The sequence below is a fragment of the Mytilus galloprovincialis genome, chromosome 9 (assembly GCF_965363235.1).
Source record: "Mytilus galloprovincialis chromosome 9, xbMytGall1.hap1.1, whole genome shotgun sequence".
Classification (NCBI taxonomy): Eukaryota; Metazoa; Mollusca; class Bivalvia; order Mytilida; family Mytilidae; genus Mytilus; species Mytilus galloprovincialis.
The window spans coordinates 4703851-4716684 of NC_134846.1; the positions used below are offsets into that span (position 1 = coordinate 4703851).

Sequence of the window (12834 nt, forward strand, 5' to 3'; positions counted from 1 at the left end):
GACTTGATATTCAAGCAAACTGATATTTTCTTTGTTCTTGCTCTTATCGGAAAGTATGCTCTAATTTGATCTTTTCTTTAAATATTTTTTTTTACAAGATCTTCATTATACGCTTACAAAACTATATATCGTTTGAATCGGCAACACGATCATATAATACAGACAAGATTATATGTTGTAATTTCATTTTGGGGACTTTGCCCCAAATTGAAAATTATGGAGATAGCTTGCTTCCTCATTGAACGCTGTTTTTCAAAAATATGTTATTTTATCATTTTGGGGCTTTTGCCCCAAAATATACAAGCCTGCCAATATCAAATCTATATCGTTTGAATCAGCAACATAATCATATAATACAGACATATTAAATTATATGTTGTAATTTCATTTTGGGGACTTTGCCCCAAACTGAAAATGATGGAGATAGCTTGCTTCCTCATTGAATGCTGTTATTCTATCATTTTGGGGCTTGTGCCCCAAAATATACAAGCTTGCCAATATCGAATCTATACACATTTCATAGAAATAAAGTGGGAAAAAGAGAATAAAATAGATTTTCTCTTTTTCAAATAGAAATCGTTAATATGACCTGTATGATGACATGTGATCTGGGAGAATTGTCTACGCCTTTTCATAAATATCTTGTTTCACCCTATACCAACCCCAACAGTTGGCCAGTCGATAAGACAAAAGAGTTCTCCTAGTTGGGATAACCACAGTGTATACATATTTTTATGTAATTGATTGCCTTTTCATCCGTCAGAAGAATTATAGCTCGTGTGTTTTACAGGAAATAACATCACTTCGTCCATTTTATTTATTTCTTATACTGTCATGTTCAGCTGAGAAAAATGGGTTTATTGCATGATTCGAAGTCTTTGATAAACATGACCTATTTAAAGACTAGAAATAAACATGACTTACTTAAAGACTAGAAATATAAAGTAAGAAAAAATAAATATGTGTACATAATATATAAAGAAATATTTTCTAGTATCAAGATTTCCATTCTTTAATCACTAGAAGTTGTTTTATGCTATTTGGGCACTACATTCTTAGTAGTCAGTAATGTTTGGAGCTGGCATGATTTTTTAAACATTCAAAACATATAAAATTACTAAATTCTAGGTCACTTCTGGTCAATAAGCTTTTAATATTTAGCTTTAAAATGTATGTTTGAGCGTTCCTGATGAAGGAATGCACTTCACTACTATTTCATTTTTTATCTATTAACAAGTTGTTACACATGGAATGGCTTAATTAGTACCTTTTGATTGATGCCTGGTCATAGATAGAATGTTACTCTAAACATGCAAAATGCAAAAATAAATTCAGCAGATTGTGCAGCTGTCTCCGTTTACCGCAGCATCAGCATATATAGTATATATCTATCTCTCACTTAATACGATATTCCTGAGCTTGTATTGCCTATAATGTGGTCCATGGTAGATGATTGCTGCTATACAGGGAAGTATTTGAACAAAGAGTTCCAACGTGGTGAAGTTTGAAATCGTCCGTTCGAAAATTTTGGAGGAATCGACATTTACGATTGACTGTTTTGCAGAAGACAAAAGACATTTTCTTATTGTTATAACCATCAATACATGCGTTGTTTAGATATTGCTATAAAGAAATGAAATGTTGCTTTATAGAAATGAAATGTTCACAATTGGGAAGCTAAACTCATCTATTTTGTTGTAAAGTTCTGTTCACAGCCGACCTCTAGATGTAAGTCAAGATATTAGGCAAATCTAATGTTACCGTATTTGGTGTATATTTTTTTCGTTTAAGTTCGATGGGATATATGCGTTTAAACTTTATATAGAATTACCTTTTTCCTGTTATAAGTTCTCTTGGTGATGTCTTCGAGATGGTTATTGTTTGGTCTGTAAAATGTGTTTTTAAATAGATGCATGTGTTGCTTCAATCGGGATGTTTGCTGTATTCGTTGATATAAAAAAAAATGTTTGTGTTTTCGTCTAAATTCATATATGTGTAAGGTACATGTACAAATGTACAATGTATCAAAACGATGTTTAAGAAAGAAAACGGCTGATGCTGAGACAATAGACATCCACCATTTAATTTAATAGGGATACAAAACAATATTGCCTTCTTTCAGATTATGAGTTATAATATGATTTAAACTAATTTTAAAAGTTATGCGGCGGGTTCCGCCAGTGAAGCAGACATCGCGGTTCCTTTAGATCGCCGGACCACGTTCCCTGGATTGAAAAGATGATTTTGTTTTCTAGATATCCAGGGTTTCTAAACTGTTGGATTTCTTCAAATTTTCCTTGTTTTGCTGTTCTACTAATTGTTGTACATTTGTAGGTTCATGACATTGACGCAATGGTATCGTACAATAAACACATCTTGATACCAGGACTAAGTCTCTACTCTAGACCCATGTTTCGTCTAAAATGTCTCATCAGTGACTCTAGATTCTAGATTTAAAGGTTAAAAAAAGTACGAAATTGAAGTGCAATTAAGGCCCAAAATTCCAAAAGGTTTTACTGAATATAGCTGAGGTTATCTATGTGCTATGTAATAGACCTGAGTGTACCATTAAACTTCATACTGTCTTTCATAAAATTTATGCCCGACGTCTTATTACAAAAAGTATATTGTGATATTTTTTGGGCGTTGTCATTTACGTCGACAGGGAATACTAGATAGTATAGAATCTTCTGCCATCTTTGATCGTAATTTAGCAGAAACAGTTTTTTCTTTTTTATTAGAATAAGCATAGTTGTTAAGCTCGGTAATCTCTAGCTTTCATGTTTTTTTGACACATTTGTAATATATGAACTGTCAAGTTATAAACAAATCCATCAGTTTTGTTTAGAAAACATGTACCGCCATATAAAGTAAGTCTGCCTTGATAGAATAATATACAATTTTGTAAAATAATACAGAGTTCAAACGAAAAAATTACCAGTAACTGTTTGTACAACTCACATATTGCAATTCAACCAGCATAACAAGCTTTCAAATAAAAATTATAATCACAATAAAGTCACAATCAAGCATACTTTGTTATTTAGTAGCCAGGTGTATACGGAGCCGTGTTTGGAAAAAAGATACTAGCATTTTAGTTCATTGAGGGTAACATGCACTGGTAGTCACCGTTTATCTTTTTCCAAAGTTTCATAATATTTTCAGGCATTATTTATATAAATGGGAATAAACGATTATAGTCCAACAAGACCAATCCATCTCGTCATTGACTGGACAGATGAAAATGAATAATTCTACGAGACTACTCTTGCTTTTGACTTTTTTGTTTGATATTGGGAATCCTCTAGTTTTACCATTGTTCTCAATTTAATGACATAATTATATAATAGTTTAAAAGTCATCTTTGAAATTTCATGAAATCCTTGGGTTTTTTTTATATATAGTTTTTGAAAGAAAAAGGTGCCAATGTTAAAAGTTAAATGTGTGAAACTTCTACAGAGAACCATTTCCCGCCAAATTTTAAATCGATATTACTCAAAATCAAAGACACAGACCGGTAATTATTCTTTTCTACTTTTTCTAATATCAATTTATGGCAGTCTTTTTAAAAGCTTGTTATTTTGAAACAGTGGAGAGAAAATTCTTTATGGATATCTTAATATATACATTCAAGATTATAAACATCTTATAATTGGCAACCATAGATAACAAAATCGTTTTTATTTTCATAATATTAAATAGTAAATCTGTTGTGGTTTTTTTTTACTGTGCATGACTTTGTATAATTAATTAAATTGAAATATTTCTAGTACATTGAAGATTTTATAACATATCTTTACAACTTGATTGTCTTACAATACGTGTTTCAGTATTTCGTGATTTCTGATCACAACAAATTTGTATTCCATGTGTAATTTCTTTTTCTAAAATTTCCTCTAATTGCAATAATTGTCTTTCATTCTCTTCTTGTTTTTCACGAGAATCTTCTCTAATTGTTCCATTTTGAAACGACCCAAAGTTTCGTCGGTTATGATCAAATAAAATTTGGCGCCGTGACCCGCCGAAACTTCCCATGCTTCGGCGTAACGTACTCTGTCGCCGAAAAATAAAACTGTCCTTAGTAGATGAGCTATTTGTACGGCGTATCATTGTCTTCAAACAAGTGCAACATGGAAACCAGATGTAAAACAATGTAAATAAATCAGCCTGAAATAAACAAAACAAATGAATTATTGCAAGTCAAAGACTAACACGTATGGTAAATATTCAATGCATATATTTGATGATTTCAATAATCGTCTTTAAACTCTAAATGAAGTGTTTTCTGTTATACATGTAACCCATGGTACCAGTTCATCACATAAACTGTAGCATACTGTATGTCAGGCACGCATTCGTTATCATGTATTGTTTGTGTGCTTTTTCAAAGGCTAAAGTTAATGTTTTTTAACACTGACATTGAGTTTATTTTGAAACCAATTTCTCAATCTTGTGATTGAATCGATCAAACATCAGGCTTGGAACATAAATAACACATTTAAAAACACCTGTTAGTAGTTGATAGAACCATGTTTTGCACTAAAGTATCCAACGCCTCGATCAAGGAAACTGCATGTACATATAAAAAAAAGAGATATTAAACATCTTGCTATCTCTATTTTGTGCTCTATTTCGTGGTATTTGCCAAAAACTAGTATAATCATGCACTTTTATTCTTTATTTGTTCGCTTTTGATATGATGTTTTTTTGGTGTTTATTTTGCGAAAAATACTACTCAAGAGAAGATACAATTTCCTTTAGTTGCTTCTCAAGACTGACACATATCGTTTGATATAAATGTTGTTTGTTTCCTGGCCGAGTCAAATCAACAATGTTATATGTAGGTTTCGATATCTCTATAAGCAAGTACAGGCCTCCAAAGACCCGGCCAAAAATGTATAAGATAATGCACATTAAATGTCCTGCTCAGCGTGGCGATCTATTCAGTAAATAACAAGATTTATACCCCCATGGAGACAGCTGCATAATCTACAGACCATTTCTTTAAGGTGTTTGCATCCGAAATGTGCTTTGCATTTGCCTTTTGAAGTTAAGTGCCAGTCTGCCTAAGAATCAGGCAGTGGTGAAAACATGACAAAAAAAACCCACCCAATTTGACATTGATTTCAGTTCATAATATGTAGTTATGCACAAAAATAACATTCATTTTCGTTTTCTGTTCTGGTAATAGAAGATACAATTTGGTTGAAATGCACTAGAAATTATCGAATAAGGGGAGATAACTCTGTAATTTGCTATCATTCTAATTCTAACGAGTTATTTGATATTACCAGACACACACAAACGAAAGACTAATAATTTTTAACTCAGGATGATGGTTAGTATTAAATAACATGATTAGATAAGTGGGTTTTTTCTGATCATATTTTGATTTTTACCTAAATTGCCTGCTTCTTACAAAGACTAGCACTTAAACAATCATTCATCATCATATATTGGTGTTGTCTTTGGACAATTATTAGGAATAAATATTTCCGCTCAATCTATTGTATCCCAACTAGTAAGCAATTCCTTGTTATTACATAATGTCTTGCACACGTGTTCCGATATTGCAGAGTATCATGTGTTCTCCTATTGTGGAGCACTTTTTACATACTAACCAAGGGGTTCAAGAATGAAAGCACATGCAGATGGAGCTGTTTCGTACACTTAAACGGTAATTTGATGACAGTCATGTTAATGAAAGTTGCGTTGTCCAATGTGACAATGTTGTAATATTCGATGATGGAATTTCTAAGTCCAGTGAAAATATGCCATGTTATTAAGGACGAGAACAATTTAACAATTCATAAAATAAGAAGATCTGCAATGAATAAGCTTTCGGCGGGAAATTTATGATAGGGTTACAATTGTTAACCTGCAACAGGCCATCAACAACTAATTGCAAGTATGCTTTGATTATCGTAAAGACAGCCGGGGACCCTACAAACACGAGGTATAAAAGAAAAGTCACATTTGCGATTCCAGTGATAGTTGTATATCATGTAATAAAATAAATAAATTGTTTTTTCTTCTGTCATCTTTAATCTATTGACCAATGGACACGTAGATAATTTTGAGTCCGTAGTCAAAGCTAAAAGATATTTACAGAGTCCGTATAGTCACTGCTAAAGGATATTTACAGAGTCCGTATAGTCAATGCTAAAGGATATTTACAGAGTCCGTAGTCAATGCTAAAGAATGTTTACAGAGTCCGTATAGCCAATGCTAAAGGATATTTACAGGGTCCGTAGTCAATGCTAACGGATATTTACAGAGTCCGTAGCCAATGCTAAAGGATATTTACAGGGTCCGTAGCAAATGCTAAAGGATATTTACAGAGTCCGTATAGTCAATGCTAACGGATATTTACAGAGTCCGTAGTCAATGCTAAAGAAGATTTACAGGGTCCGTAGTCAATGCTAAAGGATATTTACAGAGTCTGTAGTCAATGCTAAAGGATATTTACAGAGTCCGTATAGTCAATGATAAAGGATATTTACAGAGTCCGTAGTCAATGCTAAAGGATATTTACAGAGTCCGTAGTCAATGCTAAAGGATATTTACAGAGTCCGTAGTCAATGCTAAAGGATATTTACAGAGTCCGTAGTCAATGATGAAGGATATTTACAGAGTCCGTAGTCAAGGCTAAAGGATATTTACAGAGTCCGTAGTCAATGCTTAAGGATATTTACAGGGTCCGTAGCCAATGCTAAAGGATATTTACAGGGTCCGTAATCAATGCTAAAGGATATTTACAGGGTCCGTAGTCAATGCTAAAGGATATTTACAGGGTCCGTAGTCAATGCTAAAGGATATATACAGAGTCCGTAGTCAATGCTAAAGGATATTTACAGAGTCCGTAGTCAATGCTAAAGGATATTTACAGAGTCCGTAGCCAATGCTAAAGGATATAAACAGAGTCCGTAGTCAATGCTAAAGGATATTTACAGCGTCCGTAGTCAATGCTAAAGGATATTTTCAGAGTCCGTAGCCAATGCTTAAGGATATTTACAGAGTTCGTAGCCAATACTAAAGGATATTTACAGGGTCCGTAGCAAATGCTAAAGGATATTTACAGAGTCCGTAGTCAATGCTAAAGGATATTTACAGAGTCCATAGTCAATGCTAAAGGATATTTTCAGAGTCCGTAGTGAATGCTAAAGGATATTTACAGAGTCTGTAGTCAATGCTGAAGGATATTTACAGAGTCTGTAGTCAATGCTTAAGGATATTTACAGGGTCCGTAGTCAATGCTAAAGGATATTTACAGAGTCCGTAGTCAATGCTAATGGATATTTACAGAGTCCGTAGTCAATGATCAAGGATATTTACAGAGTTCGTAGCCAATACTAAAGGATATTTACAGGGTCCGTAGCAAATGCTAAAGGATATTTACAGAGTCCGTAGTCAATGTTAAAGGATATTTACAGAGTCCGTAGTCAATGCTAAAGGATATTTACAGAGTCCGTAGTCAATGCTAAAGGATATTTACAGAGCCCGTAGCCAATGCTAAAGGATATAAACAGAGTCCGTAGTCAATGCTAAAGGATATTTACAGCGTCCGTAGTCAATGCTAAAGGATATTTTCAGAGTCCGTAGCCAATGCTTAAGGATATTTACAGAGTTCGTAGCCAATACTAAAGGATATTTACAGGGTCCGTAGCAAATGCTAAAGGATATTTACAGAGTCTGTAGTCAATGCTAAAGGATATTTACAGAGTCCGTAGTCAATGCTAAAGGATATTTACAGAGTCCGTAGTCAATGATAATGGATATTTACAGAATCCGTAGTCAATGCTCAAGGATATTTACAGAGTCCGTAGTCAATGTTAAAGGATATTTACAGAGTCCATAGCCAATGCTAAAGGGTATTTACGGAGTCCGTAGTCAATGCTAAAGGATATTTACAGAGTCCGTATAGCCAATGCTAACGGATATTTACAGAGTCCGTAGTCAATGTTAAAGGATATTTAAAGAGTCCGTAGTCAATGCTAAAGGATATTTACAGAGTCCGTAGTCAATGCTCAAGGATATTTACAGAGTCCGTAGTCAATGCTCAAGGATATTTACAGGGTCCGTAATCAATGCTAAAGGATATTTACAGAGTCCGTAGTCAATGCTAAAGGATATTTACAGAGTCCGTAGTCAATGCTCAAGGATATTTACAGAGTCCGTAGTCAATGCTCAAGGATATTTACAGGGTCCGTAGTCAATGCTAAAGGATATTTACAGAGTCCGTAGTCAATGCTAAAGGATATTTACAGAGTCCGTAGTCAATGCTCAAGGATATTTACAGAGTCCGTAGTCAATGCTAAGGGATATTTACAGGGTCCGTAGTCAATGCTAAAGGATATTTACAGAGTCCGTAGTCAATGCTAAAGGATATTTATGGAGTCCGTATAGTCAATGCTAAAGGATATTTACAGAGTCCGTATAGTCAATGCTAAGGGATATTTACAGAGTCCGTAGTCAATGTTAAAGGATATTTAAAGAGTCCGTAGTCAATGCTAAAGGATATTTACAGAGTCCGTAGTCAATGCTCAAGGATATTTACAGAGTCCGTAGTCAATGCTCAAGGATATTTACAGGGTCCGTAGTCAATGCTAAAGGATATTTACAGAGTCCGTAGTCAATGCTAAAGGATATTTACAGAGTCCGTATAGCCAATGCTAAGGGATATTTACAGAGTCTGTAGTCAATGCTAAGGGATATTTACAGAGTCCGTAGTCAATGCTAAAGGATATTTACAGAGTCCGTAGTCAATGCTAAAGGATATTTACAGAGTCCGTATAGCCAATGCTAAGGGATATTTACAGAGTCTGTAGTCAATGCTAAGGGATATTTACAGAGTCCGTAGTCAATGCTAAAGGATATTTACAGAGTCCGTAGTCAATGCTAAAGGATATTTACAGAGTCCGTATAGCCAATGCTAAGGGATATTTACAGAGTCTGTAGCCAATGCTAAAGGATATTTACAGAGTCTGTAGTCAATGTTAAGGGATATTTACAGAGAGCAATTAAAGCATTATGATGAAATACTTGTATGTTTAACGTTTCAGTGACATTTAAACTGACAGTAAAAATCAATTGTGTAAGATATAATCACTTATGTAACTCGTCTGTCTAATGAAGAACTGATAGAAATGACTGTTTAATGTCAAATTATACTATCTGCAATATCTTGTGTAATCATTCTGCAGTTAAATGAAAATCTCTGAAGGATCTAGATTTTACAATCTATAATTAGTTACATGCATGCTTGTGATATTGAACTAGCTATACTTAAATTGTAACAAGAGCTGAATAGAATTGTGATGAAGTACCTACGGAGCAATTTTGTTTTCTAGTGTGTCCTGCATAATGATGATCACGAAGACGCTTGATGAACTTAAAAGAGCAGTGATACAACCGGTCCCCTCTGTCTGTTAAATAACGTCAGTAAGGCGTGCATAATGGACAAACTTTTTTGGTGAAAGGCATAACTCAAAGTGGTCTACTCCGATAAGTTCGGACGCAAGACATGTATAGTGTTGTTTCCATTTTTGTGTATAGTCAGTTGACACGCTTATTTTTGTCATTTGATGTGCACAAAAACTAATTGGTAAAGTCATGTTTTTTTATTAGTATTCGCTACCTTCAGGAGAAATGAAAAAAGAGCACTGCAAAATCCTGTTAAGATTTTATTTTCCTAAAACATAAAACATATTTGAAATTTATTTATCTAGGGCATGCTATGCCTCGAAACTTTTCCAGATGCACAGGTTTGTCTGCACTCAGAGTAAATTTTGAGGTGAAAATACGGTCTTTTTAGCCAAAGGGTCCACATGAACCTTAATATTCTATAATTGTATATCAATCGTTGCAGGTGCGTTCGATTGAGGCGTTCGATTTCTGTCGCAGATCAGTGACTCGGGTCACACACATATAACCTTATAGCAAACACAAATAATCGTTATTTCAGTATAATTTACATTCAATTTTAGTCATATACGATTTTCAGTGAAATGAGCCTCCGGTGGTCTTATCGGGAATTAGCATTACCAAATTGAATGGGAATTGTTTCTACATTTGTTCTACATTTACAAGTTGCTAAATGAGAATTACTATACCTACCCTAAAATTATCATTTGTAAAACTATAAATTATTGGATTTGCAAAACTGTTAGACATCGCTAACCAATGTACCCCGAGGTAGATGCCTAACAAAAGTTTTTCGTCTGCCTCTGTGTCATAATCTAGAACTTCCGGGTGAAAATCTATAACTAATGTGAAGACGTGTAATGGAAGCCAACAAAGTCCAAATATAGTAACAACTATAACTAGCATCTTCACGACCTGAAAATACAGAAAAAGAAAAATTTATATCCTTAATTATAAAAATAAAATTAGGAGACTTTTAGGAATACAAATTACTGTCGATTGAGATGATGAATAGCATCTGGTGTCTGCGACTTCCCAATATATAAGGGTGTGGATGGTGTTTATAGAATAGAGAATAATGGGCAAAAACTGCAAAACAAAGGGTAAAAACATTATGAATTGAAAAAAATAGCCCCAAAAAGTAAAGATTAGAATTAGTGGGGTGTTAATATATAAAGAATATACAATAACTGGCATAATTTATAAACGTTATAAAGAATGAGAAAGATCTAAAAATGGAAGAAAACGAAACGAAGAAACACCCATCCTGACCCTTATATTACATGCCATTTTAAATGTGTTCCCAATAGAGAAATACGTTTGTTTTACATGTGATAGTGTTTTGTTTCAAGTCAATTTTAACAATTTAGTGACAATCAATCATTGTAATACAGACGAATTAAAAATGTATCACCCACGACTACTAGTTGCACAACTTACATAACAATTATCAATTTGACAAGTAATACAGTAAAAGAAGCATGATCGGACCATGAGGATAGGACAAATGCACAAGTGCTGTGGGAATGGACCCACTTTTTCTCTTTTTTACGCCCTTAATTTAAAACATGAAATATGGAAACAATTCAAACAAGAAAACTGACTTATAACAAATACAATCGACAAAAAAATCAAGCATGGCTATGACAGATATATACCAGCTGAATTTCAGGTCTAATATGCGAAAGGCACATTTAGAATATTGCGGTATTAGAAATGTTTGTTGGCGCTCAACTGACAGAAAGGTATACATGTATGAATAGCCTTGAGCCTGTTAATCAATGGTTGTTATTTGATGGTGTGTTCTTCGATTCTCTTTTTTATGTAGATCAGACTGTTGGGTTTCCTGTTTGAATTGTTTTACATTAGTCATGTTAGGGCCCTTTATAAATGCTTAATTGTTCGGTGTTAGTCAAGGCTCTGTGTTGAAGGCCGTACTTTGACCTTTTTATACACTGTGACTTGAATGAAGAGTTGACTCATTGGCACTCTTACCACATCTTCTTATCTATATTAAATGAAATGAAAATAGATTAACGTCTTACTGATGTTGTCATTAATTGGTAATTCATCAAGTTATTATTAATTTGACCATGATCTCCATGTTATTAATAATCCTCCATGTTCTATCATTGGAATATTTATAATTCATGCTGTTTGACGTATCTTTTTACGTTTTGCAAGAAACAATTCCATTTCTTATAACTAACGCTTATTGTTTGCTTTTAATTAGTATCAAAGAGAAGAGGAGAAAGATCCTCATAAATAGCACGACAAATAAAATACATATGTTCCGCGCAGACGTTGTCAACTAATACTATGCAAACGACAACGGTGGAAGCTTTTTTCTAAGATATGGGTCTCGACAGTTTGTAAAAACTACGTCATATATAAAGCGTTGTCGTTATACACTCTTTCGTAGACTGTCACGATTAACAGATGTGTGTGCATTAAATAAATAATTATAACAGATTTATAGTAAACAGACGTATAGTGGAGTGACAAATCAGAAAGGTCGCTTATTTAAAGAGTTTAATGGACCGAAATACCTCACTGCTGAAATTTCACATGAAGATAGAGTAAACACCATACTTTCATTTTAGCCCTGTCGTAGAGTTTTCCCACGGTGCATTTTTTTTTTTTTTTATAAAATCACGTTAAAGTGTGACTTTCGGATTTTTTTCTTTTTCATTTTCAAACACAGGAAAGCTTATAATAAATTTCCAAATAAAGATATCATCAAAAAATTGGTATCAGATGAAAGAGTAATGTATCAGCTTTTATTTGACATCAAACTTTGATATCATGAGAACATATAAATTGAATGAATTGGACGATTTTTAAATGTATGCAACATTTTTTTCAATCTTACATTTCTTAACAACTAATACTTAAGAAGTTTTTGATATATACAAGTTTGATAGAACATACAAATCAACTTTTACAAGTCTTTTTATAATACTCATCACATACAACATGTAACAGAAGTATTACTAAATTTTTCACCTTAATAAGTCATGTCACGCTCCCTTTTCCTATTTTCCCCTGTCATATGAAATGCTGTGTTTTTCCACTGAATTATTTAAGTTATATTTACATGTATATATATATATATAAATATAGATTTGTATCAATAGCTGTGTCTGTGTGTTTGAATAAGTACAGATGCTAAGGTTTAATAACTTTTGAGGTGCTTTTATTCTTGTTTTTTGGAAAAGACTAATTTTAAACCACATTGGAACACATCCGAAAAAATTCCGGAAAATTATTGGTAGTGCTAATTTTATTAAATAAGAACGAGTAAAGTAGCTTAAGTCGTGTTGTTAAGCCTTTACATATACAAGAAGAAAATATTTTGATGCATTTGACTTAGGGGAAAAACGTGCGTGTACATGTTATATAGAATCAACT

The 12834-nt window shown here is 33.5% G+C and overlaps 1 protein-coding gene across 3 annotated transcripts in view; it reads right to left on the reverse strand.

Annotated features, from left to right (window-relative positions):
• Positions 1-2719: 2719 nt before the first annotated feature.
• LOC143044290 (QRFP-like peptide receptor) overlaps positions 2720-12834 on the reverse strand; it is a 72817-nt gene continuing 62702 nt past the window's right edge. For all 3 annotated transcript variants that reach the window (XM_076216230.1, XM_076216228.1, XM_076216229.1), the window contains exons 2-3: positions 10117-10338; positions 2720-4167 (exon numbers count right to left, since the gene is read on the reverse strand). In XM_076216230.1, the coding sequence (XP_076072345.1) occupies positions 3784-4167; positions 10117-10338 (606 nt within the window). In that variant the 3' untranslated portion in view covers positions 2720-3783. The remainder of the gene's footprint in view (positions 4168-10116; positions 10339-12834) is intronic.